The following is a 12,591-nucleotide window of genomic DNA, read 5'->3' on the forward strand; positions in this document are numbered from 1 at the left end:
TGCACTGTCGTTCTGGTCGAAGACCTGGATAAATGTTAAAGACATAAGAAGAGCTTACTCATCTCAGGTCCTGATGGCCTTTCCACCTGGACCACTGCTGTTGTGATTTGTGGCCGCAGTAATGATGAGATTACATCAGTCTGTGTAGCTCTCCATCGTGACGAATAACAGAGGCAGAGACTTTAGTCACTGGAATTGTTGTATGCCTGGGAAACCATCCTCTTTCTGATAGAAATAAGCTTATGTTACGGGTTAGGCTGTCTCTGCATTTTAAATCCTTTCTAATCTGTCATCTTGCTGCTTAGGGATGGTTTGGAGGATCCACTGGATGATACTGGCCTTGTGCAACAGCAGCTAGATCAGCTATCCACAATTGGCCGGTGCGAGTATGAGAAGACCTGCGCTCTGCTCGTGCAGCTCTTCGACCAGTCAGCCCAGTCCTACCAGGAGCTGCTGCAGAGTGCCACTGCCAGCCCCATGGACGTTGCTGTACAAGAAGGTGAGTGGGTTTGGAGAACTGTGGCCTGCGAGCTTGCAGTGGGTTGCCCGTTCTCTAAAGTACCATTTCTGGTGACATCTGTAAATGAGGAGGCAGATCTCACAAACGTTCTCTTGGGGAGGTGCTCTACTCTTGGTAGAATATTTTTGGCTGTGGACAGACGCTCCCAATGCACACAGCAGTGCTGGCTGAAGATACTGCTGTCCTACAACTGACTCCATTCCTTTTTTGGGGAAATCCAGTACATCTCCTTGCCCTGTCTTTCAGAGACAAACTCTGAGGATGTTCCCCCATCCACAGATGGTCAGCACTGCCTGTCCCATCCCTCTTTTGCCTGAGGCAGGATATGGAGCGCTCATTTGAACCTCCTTGCTGGCTTATGTGGCAGAAACCTCCAGCTGGTGGTTGGTAATGAGTAACTGGGAGTGGGGTTTTCATCTGGTGCCACTGTCTGAAGAAGGGCGTCTGTCTGCAGCCTTGGGTGGGTTCAGCGTGGAGGTTTTGTACTTGCACAGCTGGTTAGTTTAGGAATTGCTTAACGCTGGCCATGAAGAAGCAGTTCCTTTGAAGGTTCAGGTATAGCTGTGTTATGCCCCCTCTGTAATAAGGTAACTGGCTTCCCCATTCGTGAAGGAGTTGGGTGCATGAGCACAAGTATGGAAACAGTTCCTCCTCCTTCTGAAACAGTATTGTCTGATCTAACACAGTACACTTTATTTTTTTTGGTGGGGGCAAAACTACATATGATGCTGGCTTCTCCACCAGCCACATGAACTTTGAAAGAATAAGCACTGCCGACTGGCATCTGCATGTGTTTCAATACACAGAATACAGTTTTACAAGAAAGTGGCTTTCTGCAGTGGAATAGCTTTAAATAATAAAAATCCTCCAGGCAGACCTGGCATTCTTGTTTCTCTTCTAGTAAAGTCATGCCTGTTCTCCACCAAGTGCAAAATTGAGTCATTTTGGTGCAGATGGGCACTAAAGCAGAAAGATAATCCTTGCGAATCCCATCTTTGCCAAAATAAAATGCAAATCTCCTCCGCGTGATGTGTGATGTGCTCGGTTCTGATGTCCTCTGTTGGTTTCAGGGCGCCTGACGTGGCTCGTCTATATAATCGGGGCAGTGATTGGTGGTAGGGTCTCGTTCGCCAGCACGGATGAGCAGGATGCCATGGATGGCGAGTTGGTTTGTCGGTAGGGATGCTGCACCACTATTGGAGTCAACAAAAGAATTGCTGTCATGAAGCTGCCACCGTGTTCTTCCCCTCTTTTCAGTGGAAAGAAAAGTTTGGAATTGGCCATCCTGAAAGAAGAGATTGGCGGCGCTGGTTAGAGCCAGTCAGCAAACTTCTGCTGTGGCTTGGCGAAATTGGGAAATCTGGGTTATAAGGATGAGAATGAGAGGGGAAGAGCATGTAAGAGGGGAATAACATCGGGCTTAAATGCATGCATTGGAGGAGAACTAAACATGTTATGGTTCTTTGCTGGGGTGGGGGAAAGTCTCTTTCCTGGTTAATAATCCAGAGTGAGTTTTATCCATAAATACACTGTGAATATTGCAGTTGTTCTATGCCTGTTAACACTTTATAATGTTGTCTGACACACACTGGATTTGGGGAATTCTAAGCCTCTCCAGTGCAAGCTTTATTTGATGAATGTGAGAACATGTAGCTTACTGGTCTTGAACAACCTTGAGTCACACTCAGTGCCTTCTGGTCCAGAGCCTAATTGCTCTGCTTGGAAGCTAGGGCAGGAAAAGGAGCTATACTGTGAATGTGAGGAAGCTGGTCTGTTGGTGAGCCAACAGATAACATCAGGCACTGGCTTCTTGTGTGGCTGATGAGTTACTGGGGAGGGTAAATGCTGAGCCCCCGTGTGTATTTCAGCTACATTTAGTGCCAGCCTGTATGACAGATGTTCATAGAAGCCTTATTACATTTTATCTTCTTTCCCACTCTGTGTTTTGTGGCACTTGCAAAAAAGAATATCATTGCTTTTGCCCCCCTGTTCTTCTGCATATGTGTTAAGTCACCCTAAAACCCCTCCCTTCCTTGCCAGCAAGGTCTGCTCGTTGAGCCCGTTGTTTCTGCAGGGCTCGCAACAAAAGCCAAACTCGTTTAGAGTCTGGCTCTTGGGAGGAGAGCTGGTAGTGGTTTCTGAGGTGGGTTTGAGAACATGCTGGACCAGTCACTGGGGAAGTGTGCTAAAGCACCCGAAACTCACTTCTGCAGCAAATTGAAACCAAGGCCTTGCATCCCTGTTAGCAAGGGACGTGTAAGCCTTACAACGGCCTTGCACCGCAGAGGAATGTGCACTAGTTAGTGTGTTACCAGTTTTTGTCAGTTCTTGACCCAAAACACCGTTGCCCACAGAAAGTAAAAAATACCATTGGCTCAGCCTGGAAACCCCACGTGCCAGAAACCCCTCCTTTCTCCCCGTGTCCGTCAGCAAGGAGTGTTTTTCCTGCCTCTCCAGGGTGCTGCAGCTGATGAACCTGACGGACTCTCGTCTGGCACAGGCTGGCAATGAGAAGCTGGAGCTTGCCATGCTGAGCTTCTTCGAGCAGTTCCGGAAGATCTATATCGGAGATCAGGTGCAGAAGTCTTCCAAGGTAATCAGTCCCCTTGGCTATGTCTCTTTGGCCATACGATGTCGAGTAATAGCTTCCCTTTTAAAATGAAAGCAAGTGACATTACCTGTTTTCTTTTCCTTATAGCTGAAAATATTTGAGACCTGTCTGCTGTGTTTTCTAGATACACATCCAGTGTTAACGCTGGAAACCCTGAGGTGGTTTTGGAATACCATGTTCTGTATGCATCAGGAGGGAGACAGTGACTGTGACAGTAGCCTAGAACTTGAGACCTGGGTTCTGGTTTGTTACCTGCCAGGTTTCTGCTGTGACTTGATACAAGTCCCTTAAGCCCGTACCCCTGGGAAAGGGTCACACTGCCTCAGACTCCCGTGAGGAGCCTGACCTTAGCATCTGTGCCTTGCTTCCTCAGCTCTAAAGTGATGATAAACATCTGTTCTCTTCATTGCAAGGCAATTGTAGGTGTACTGGACTTTGAATGCCTTGGTGCATCTTTAGAGATGCAAAATACCTTTTTTAAATAAGAAAAAAAATATATAAAGAATGAGAACATCATTACTCTAGAATTAGATTCTCTTCCTTGCCAGTAACCTGTGACCTTCCTTCCCCATCTCACAGACTTTGCAGCAGTGATGTGACAAGGGGCTTAGAGTTCCAAATGAATTCACTAAGACACTGCGTGTAGGTGCAGATGGAGGAGCACGGATGTTTATCCCCTTTCCCTAGGAAAACCAAGTGCTCTGGCTTCTGAGTGCAGTATCTGAACCCACTAAGACTAGTAATAGAAAAGAGGTAGCAGTGATTAGGGCTAAAGTGTTGGTGTGGATCAGACCACAAGCGTCTCTGACTGATCTGGGAAAGCCCAGAGAATACACCCTCCCAGGCGCGTGTGCCGCAAAGGGAGAACAAGTGGAAAAACAAATTATCTTGGATCGTTACTTGACAGCTTGTAAATTGGTGTTATTTTTTCCCCTCCAGCTGTACCGCCGTCTCTCGGAGGTCCTGGGGTTGAATGATGAGACCATGGTCCTGAGCGTCTTCATAGGAAAAATGTAAGTGTTCCTGCTTGCAGGCAACAGAGATTCCAGGGTTTATTTGAAGGTGTAACCAGGAAAACTGGAATATGAGGGAGTGTTTTTCAGTCTAAAGCTAGTAACATCTGGCAACTCGAGAGAATTGCAGCTTTTATCAGGGCTTAAGTCACTCGCAATATCCAGGATTGATTTATCCACCGTGGATTCTAGGCTGGGCTATGGAGACACAAAAATAAGCTGTACACCAGGATAATGGATTCTCTTCCCAGTGCCTGCTTAGCAAAACCAAAGTCAGAGAGAGGTCAGCCTCAAGCACTCGTGCCCCGTCACTTGACTATTGGCAATCACCAGCCACGAAAGCTCGATGGGGAGGGGACTGCTCCTTCAAAGGTTTTCTCTGCAAATTGTGCTGTTCAGTACCAGAGTAGCGCAAGTCTTTTTCTTAAAATTCTTCCGCTCCGGTAGGCACACTGTTCAGCCTGTTCCTTGGCAGCTCTCCTCTGGACCGAACCTGTCGACTGGCTTTTTTGTCGTGTCTTTGGCACCCTCCGTGAGCGTTTCAAACCAATTCAGTAGCTCCAGTGCTGACGCCCAGTGCCGCGCGCCTGGCGACGCGCAGCCGCTAGCCTCCCCCTCCACTTCTTCAGCATCGCCCCCATCTTTACGTGCCTGGGGCCTTGCATGCGCCCCGGCTGCGCATCATCCCCAAGGGGTGAAATGGCTCTCCTGGAAGAAGCAAGGGCTACTAGAATTCTGCAGCTGACAGTGGATGGTGCAGGTGCAGAATTGCATACGTCTGCATGTAGTCACTGCCGCAGAATTCTCTTACCCTTGCTGCAGAAACCAGCCCTGGAGTGCCACAGAATTCCAAGGGCCTGGGTATGGGCCAGTGTAGCTTGGGACCCAAGTAGTGAAGATTATCTGAAGGATAATTTTCTAGTCAACCAAATGTAAGTACAGTAATTTTATACCAATATTTTGTGGCTTGTGATGTCTGTGGTTTCGGTGGAGGGTGGAGCTGATGATGTTGGGTGACTTTTGAACTGGAAGAACCCGCCGCACAGCAAAGGGGACGCTGAGCAAACCCCTCTGATCTGTCCTTGTTGTCCTCTTCCCTAGCATCACCAACTTGAAGTACTGGGGTCGATGCGAGCCTATCACCTCCAAGACGCTGCAGCTGCTCAATGACCTCTCCATTGGATATCCTTTTCAGAAGAGCTGTCGGGTGCGCAGGACACTTAAACCTCGAGGAGGGGGAAGAGCGACCCACATCCTCGGCTGGAACAGGAGCACTCTGCGTCTAACAGATTCCTGAACCACTTCACCTTTTGGGTAGTGAGAAGAGCAGAGAGCGAGTGCTTGCTCAACGTTTTACCCCACTGTTGTTGCATTGCAGTGGATGGCTGGAATATTGTAGTGGGGGGTTTTATTTTGGATCATAATTGCTTTGTAGCTTACCATCCACAGGTAATCTGTTTACAGTCTTCTACTTGTTCTTCCTGACAGAGTAAATAAAAATGGTGGCTGCAGGTCTCTACAGTAGAGATTTATGCAGCGTGATTGCTCTTGAAACATGGAAAAGAGGCTAGAACATATTGAATAATATAGATATAAGTTTCCTTCCAGTTTTGCCCTGGAAAATGCTTTGCAAGCATTGCAAGAAGTTTTCTGCTGACTCTGCTGCTTCCTTAACACCCCCTTTACGTACAGTAGTGTTAGAAAGCTGGTGAAGCTGAGCGCCGTACAGTTCATGCTGAACAATCACACGGTGAGTCCTTTCACCTTCTGCTTCTCATCTCGCAGCAAACTCCTCCGTCTGCCTTTGTACAGCTGAGATAATCCCTTAATTTTAACACCTGGACACACTTTTCAAGTTTACCTGTCTCCCAGGTGCTTCCATCGTACTAGATGAGCCTCTGGAAAATGCAGTCTGTGTTCCATCTCCCTTTGCTCAAAGCCTGCCCTTCAGTTTTGAGGGGCTGTAATCATGTGGTACCTTGCATCCCCGAAGGGTTAATGTAGGGGTCTCTACTCTCTGCTGAAAGACAGCCATCTCCAGAGCGAAATGCGGGAGACAGCTGATACTGCTGCACATGCAGGCAGACAGCAGTGAGCACTGTTTATGCAATTTAAAGCAAAACATGACATCGTTTTAATGCCTCAGCTTTCGTTCTGAAAGTGCTGATCACTTGCAGTGGTCAGGATAGCAACCTTGTTCCTTGGTCAGTACCGGCACGGTACTGCCTGTGTGGGTCTGGGATGCTAACTTGAAATCAAAAACGTCAGAATGAGATGAGCAACTAGCAGCCAGCCCCAGAGCATCACGTTTCTGACGCGCACCTGGGAGCGTGCAGTCATTTGATGCTCCGATGCCGTAGCGATAGCACTCCCAGCACCACGTCCAGAAGGTTTGCCTTGACCAGTTGAATGAGGTGCTCTATTCCTCGAGCTTGGGGTTATTTTGCAGACAGTCCCATGTCCTGTGTTTGGCCCAGAAGCCGCATTCCAGCTGCATTGTCTGGGCCTACTGTTCTCATGCAGAACACAGGCAGAGGAACTGGGGATCTGTCTGCGGAGGGCTGTTTTTTAGCAGCCTTAATGCCTGGAGGGTCCCGATGAGTAAGGGGAGCAGATTGCTTCACTGCTCTGGAGTCAAAGCAGGACTTCCTTGTTCATCTGGTCCTGGGGAATTCCAAGACGAAAGATGATAGCGCTGGTATCTTCACCAGTAGGTAGGATGCTGCTCCAGAGCGAGCAGGCGCGGTCCCTGTTGCCCTCTGGTGGCCTGTTCTCCGAGATGGCTGGCAGATGTGACCTGGTTAGCAAGATAACCGTGCAGCTCGCTGCTTCTCATCCTTGCACAGGCTGAGAATCATACAGGGGAGCAAGGGATCCTCTGCCCTTGATACAAGAGCCCGTTCAAGGTTGTGGTTCCCCTTTAACCCATCTCTTCTCTTCCATTTGCAGAGTGAGCACTTTTCCTTCCTGGGCATTAACAATCAGTCCAACCTGACTGACATGAGATGTCGGACTACGTTCTACACTGCACTTGGGCGTCTTCTCATGGTGGATTTAGGTACTTGGATCTTTTCCTGGGAGCCAGAGCAAAATTCTGGGGTTTGAATGCTGGGCTCTGCAGTATGCTCTATCCTGCTGTTTAGGGAAGCATCCTGCAGGAAAGGATGCTGGAATAGGAGAAGCCAAATGGAATAAGAAAAAGGAGGGGAAAGGAGCTCAAGAGTGAGTTTGATGCCATGTTGCTGGGTGCAGGTAGTCCAGAGGTGCTCACTACCAAGGCTGGGGATGTATTTTTCCTTCATAATATTCAAAATTCTTTCCTGAGGTGGCAGGATTTGTTCTAAGTCTTTTCTCCAAGTTGGATATTGGCAGTGATAGATCACCTGTCTGGAAACCTGTGGTCTCTCTGCCTCTAGCTCCGTGGGTGAGCAATGTCTGAATGTCTGGCGCAGGCAGGGTGCAAGGATGTGCAGTCTATTTCCTTCTAATTTTTTGTATTTTTTTCTTTCAGGGGAAGATGAGGATCAGTATGAGCAGTTCATGCTTCCCCTCACAGCTGCCTTTGAGACCGTGGCGCAGATGTTCAGCACGAATACTTTCAATGAGCAAGAGGCAAAAGTAAGTTGGGGAGGACCTTCCCTGTTATCCGTGCTCTCCCTACTCTTTTTATTAGGGGCTTTGATGTTTTCAGGTCAGACAGACAGGAGAGAACAAGTAACTCCTGCAGAGCGAGAGCTGTTCAGCCCTCTGAACGAGACAAGTAGATGCTGGAGTGATGGGTGCTTTCCTTTCAGTATGTGGGCAAGCGGTGCTGTGCCTTGTGTCCCTTGGGATCTAGGTGTAGTTCACCATGGAAGCAGTGAGCCTCATCTGCTGGGAATGAAACACCCCAGGGCTGTCACTGCACTGGCTCAAATTGAAGAGGGTGGCTCTGGCACTGCAGAGGAAGAGCTGTCTAACCTGGGATGGGCATCCAGCACAGACGGGCTGTGTTGCTGTTGGGATGGGAGGAAGGGAAGTGGCTCTGGGCTGGTGGAGCCAGGGAGGGAGAGTTCTGTACATGTGTTAACGTTTTAACATACCTTTGCTTTTGCAATACAGAGAACTTTGGTTGGTTTGGTGAGAGACTTGAGGGGAATAGCCTTTGCCTTCAATGCCAAGACCAGCTTCATGATGCTGTTTGAGTGGATGTATCCTTCTGTTGCCCTAAAACTCGAGTCATCCTGTCTGTCAGAGGGGAGAACTCTGGCTGACTGCATCCAAATGCCCTATTTTCCCTGCTAAATCCTGACTGGAGTTTCTCTTCACTTTTATAGTACTCAGTGTCCTGTCTGTAACCCCTAAAATAGATTTGACTTGGTCTGTCTGCAACCAGGTCAACCTAGAAATCTGCTCAAAGCTGAACTGTTGGGGTTTTTCCGATTGGACCTAAAGAGATTTGACCTGTAAAGCACAAAGGCCTTTAATGGGATGCTTGTGTCTCAGCAGCAACAAAAGCTTTCCTCTTTTGTCCTCTGGGTGAGAGCATAACTGCTCAAAGAGCACCGTATCTGGGCTCCGGGTTTCTCTTTGGCCAGTGAAGGTCAACTGTCTGTTACGGTGACGGATCTTTGAATCTGTCTTCCCTTTCATTCAAAACCTTTTTGGTTCTGGTTTCTCCTAGCGTAAGTATGTATGGAACTGCTTCAACAGACTTAAGATTATTTTTTTAATTACTATTTCTTTCTGGGATAAAGGAGACCCCAGCAAGCAGCATTTCCATGTAAATTCATTAAGCTCCTTTGCAAGGTTTGGGCGCAGTACACAGAAGTTCTAGCCGTTTTGCTGGAACTTGTGACCTTTCCTCTTCGTGCAAAGCCACCAAGTTCCTTAGCTTTCACCTTGCAGCTACCCGTCCTACATGCCAATCCTACAGCGGGCAATTGAACTCTGGTACCATGACCCAGCCTGCACTACACCTGTCCTCAAACTGATGGCTGAGTTGGTACATAATAGGTATGAAGCTCCAGCATCTGCAAGCTGGCTGGGACTTGTGTCTGCTGCTTCAGCCTTTGTGTGGGTGTTGGTGCCCAGTTATGTTTTCTCTACTTCTGTCTATTCAGGCTATAAAGACTGCCAAGGGGGCAGGGGGGAAGCTGGCATGGTTTCGGTGGGGAAGAAAATCTAACAGTTCAGATATCAGTCGTGTCGTGGCTCGCTCAGACCAAGAGACACGATCAATAAACACTGAATTTGTTCAGTGTCTGCTTTCCAAGGACAGCACTGTAAGATGGAGGCAGACAACTCATGTTAATTTTTAAAACCTGTTTTTAAAACGAGCGTCGTTCTATCCGGCAGCCAGATGACCACTTTTGCTTTAGAGCATCAGCCCTTTTTGCCAGCAGAGAGGTACCTCTGACGCTGTTGAGATAATTCAGAAGCTCTCTAATCTGGCAGTGGAAGGTTGCCAAGATGTTGCTCTGGCCTACAGCCAGCTGAGCACAACCCTGTAGGAAGGGACACAAGGTTCAGGCGTTTGAGAGTTGACTCTCCGTGCTGTCAGAGACTGTTTGCCGCATCCGAGCGGCATCTTTGCAGTAGGACAATCCTTACTGGAATACGTCCGCTCATTTATTTCAGAGGTGAACTGGGCAACTCGCTGCCCTTCCATTGTAAGATCTATTCACTGTAGGGGAAAAAATGCCAAGCTGTGAATTCTTGGTCGTGGTATGAATAGGAGCTAGTCAGCCTGCCCTACAATGCTGCTTCCAAGATGTTCGCTGTGTTTGTGTGCAGTAGCCTAGTGACTACTGCCAAGACAGGATTTCCAGCCTCGGTCTTGTAGTATTCCTAATGGCTGTGAAATATAGGCTCTTTCTTCTGCGACAGCAGAGCTCCTCTATCCCTAAGTGGCTTTGTCCTGTCTGGCTTTGGTAATGAACAGCAGTATTTTCCCAGAGCAGGGTGTTTTGTTGAACTCTGGGGAGCAGCCCTGGGAGGAGGGTGTCCCAGTACACAGCAGCACATGGAGCTGCTGGAGTATTGGCTTTGTTTTCACTCCCAGATATGTTTGACCTCCAATTTTTTCCCTGCCTTTCCATTAGATCCCAACGGCTACAGTTTGATGTGTCCTCACCAAATGGCATCCTGCTCTTCCGAGAAACGAGTAAAATGATAACTACGTATGGTGAGTATCCAGGCGGTAGGATCCGGGCAGCCTCCATCTGCCCTTGACTCCTCCGCTTGCTCGGGGAGTGAGGGCTGGGGCACTTGCCAGCTCGGAGAGTGAGCCCAGGCTGGGAAGCGGTGCCAGATCGCTTGCTGAACGCGTGCTTGGATACAGGGAGATGCTCCTGCTTGAAGTGCTGGGTTAGGCAGGCGAGCAGAAGGGGCAGGGTGTTTGCCGTGCAAATGAGGAAGAAAATGACAGCAGCGAGCAGGAGCCCGGCTGAGCCCCTTGCCAGCATGCAAGGTGACACGGGAAAACCTGGGAAGCAAGCGGAGAGCAATCCTGTCCTTACGCTGTCCTGTTTCCGCAGCAAAATTCCGTGAAGTTGTATTCCTCTGTGGTTCCTAGTAGAGCCACACTTTTAACTTGTAACAGGTTCCTTAATCTTTGGCTGGGGAATAAGCCTTTGGTGCTTGTGGCTGGCTTCTCAGTCACTCTTTATCCCTCTCGTTTTGTTTTTCCTGCATCCTGAGGGAGAAGGGGGTTGGATGTGGCTGCAAAAATACTGAGTCTGCTTCTGTGCTCATGCAGGAAATCGTATCCTAACGCTTGGGGAGGTCCCAAAGGATCAAGTCTATGCCTTGAAGCTCAAGGGGATTTCCATCTGCTTCTCTATGCTGAAGGCTGCGCTGAGCGGGAGCTACGTCAACTTTGGGGTCTTCCGTCTCTACGGGGATGATGCACTGGACAATGCCTTGCAAACTTTTATCAAGCTTCTGCTTTCCATCCCTCACAGTGACCTCCTGGTAAGCTGACACCTGTGATTAGCAGTGTGAACGCATGGCTAGGGAAGACAGGGTTGGAAGATCACACAGTAAAGGAATACTTTAATCACAGAGACGAGTGAACTTGTGCCACTTCTTGGAACCCCAGCTATAGGCACAGGCCAGGAGGAAATTGCAGCTCCTGGAATGTGCAGCAGCAGGTCCTGCGTGAAGGCTGTAACCCCACCACCCAAGGGCCTGCTGGGCAGCCCTGCTGCTCAGCTCTCCAGCAGCATATGGCAGAGCAATTAGCAAAATAATTCCTCCTCTATCTCCTGCAAGTGAAGGATTGTTCTTCCCTGTGTTGCCTGTAGGCAGAGATCTCAGTGCATCAGCAATTAGAGAGCAGCCTGCTCGCTGAAGACATGCACCTACAGCATCTTACTCCTATCCAGACCTCGTATACAGAGATACGTTTTGCAGCAGAGCTTTGAGACCCTATCAGCACAGTCCTATTTGGCAAAATATCAAGGAGAGAGGGCAGCATATATTCCTCCCAAGTCTTACCTGTCTTACTACTGTAGCAGGATCTGAAAGAAGTTGTTGCCATCTCCGTGACTGCATTCAGCACGTTCTTGATTTAATATACCGATGGCCAAACCATTCCTTTTGAGACACGAAGCCCAAATGCAGCTCTCTGCAGGACTCCCAGCAGAGTACCCCCGAGTCTGGGGGCTGCTGAGGGATCTGTGGCACTGATGGCAGTGCAGGCTGCTGAGCCCAGCGCTGTGGATGTTGATTTTTATGTGATCTGGCACTCTGCATGGACACCTGGAGAGCCGTTCCTATCTGCATCTCCAGCACTGGCATTAGTCAGCCAACACTCCCCGTTTAGAAAAGAGGGAAGCAGTTGGGAAAGATGTTTTGATATAACAGCGTTGGGAACCTGCTGCGCTGTTGCTAGAGCCTGTTTGGAAGGCTCTTGGTGGGGGAGAAGGAGGGAAAATAAGTTGGTCCATAAATTATGCGGTGAGAGAGGTTGGTTTGTTCTCTTTCCAGGAGATTCAGTAAGCAGTTTTCAGGTGATTAACGAATGGGTTGGGTCTAGCAGAAGGCCTTAACTGATGGTTACAGGCTAGCCATGAGGCCTTAAAAGTCTTTCTCTCTTGCTCTCTCTGCAGGATTATCCCAAGCTCAGCCAGTCATACTATTCCTTGCTGGAAGTTCTTACCCAGGACCACATGAACTTTATAGCCAGTCTGGAGCCTCATGTAATCATGTATATTCTCTCTTCCATTTCAGAAGGCCTCACTGCACTAGGTAACTACCTCTTTTCTCTGCTGTGCTCTTCAGGCTTTGATTTGGAAGTGGGGAAAGATTGTGCTTGCTGTGAATGCATGGTATTTTGGGCTAACATGAGTCAAGACATACCTTGTGAACGGGTAGAGCTGCACCTCTGTTAAAGCTGGGGCACTAGAGGCAGTGAATGCGTCAGTGAGGAAGTTGCTGACAAGTTTAGGTGGTTCTTGCTTGCA

The 12,591-nt window shown here is 48.7% G+C and overlaps 1 protein-coding gene across 2 annotated transcripts in view; it reads left to right on the forward strand.

Moving 5' to 3' along the window:
• XPO7 (exportin 7) overlaps positions 1-12,591 on the forward strand; it is a 46,587-nt gene that overhangs the window by 30,828 nt on the left and 3,168 nt on the right. For both annotated transcript variants that reach the window (XM_086628101.1, XM_086628102.1), the window contains exons 12-24: positions 306-499; positions 1,591-1,696; positions 2,978-3,113; positions 4,071-4,144; positions 5,246-5,326; positions 5,831-5,894; positions 7,094-7,202; positions 7,656-7,762; positions 8,246-8,334; positions 9,032-9,139; positions 10,228-10,310; positions 10,884-11,098; positions 12,238-12,376. In XM_086628101.1, the coding sequence (XP_086484227.1) occupies positions 306-499; positions 1,591-1,696; positions 2,978-3,113; positions 4,071-4,144; positions 5,246-5,326; positions 5,831-5,894; positions 7,094-7,202; positions 7,656-7,762; positions 8,246-8,334; positions 9,032-9,139; positions 10,228-10,310; positions 10,884-11,098; positions 12,238-12,376 (1,505 nt within the window). The remainder of the gene's footprint in view (positions 1-305; positions 500-1,590; positions 1,697-2,977; positions 3,114-4,070; positions 4,145-5,245; positions 5,327-5,830; positions 5,895-7,093; positions 7,203-7,655; positions 7,763-8,245; positions 8,335-9,031; positions 9,140-10,227; positions 10,311-10,883; positions 11,099-12,237; positions 12,377-12,591) is intronic.

Source organism: Tauraco erythrolophus, chromosome 29 (assembly GCF_009769465.1).
Source record: "Tauraco erythrolophus isolate bTauEry1 chromosome 29, bTauEry1.pri, whole genome shotgun sequence".
In the NCBI taxonomy this organism is placed as follows: Eukaryota; Metazoa; Chordata; class Aves; order Musophagiformes; family Musophagidae; genus Tauraco; species Tauraco erythrolophus.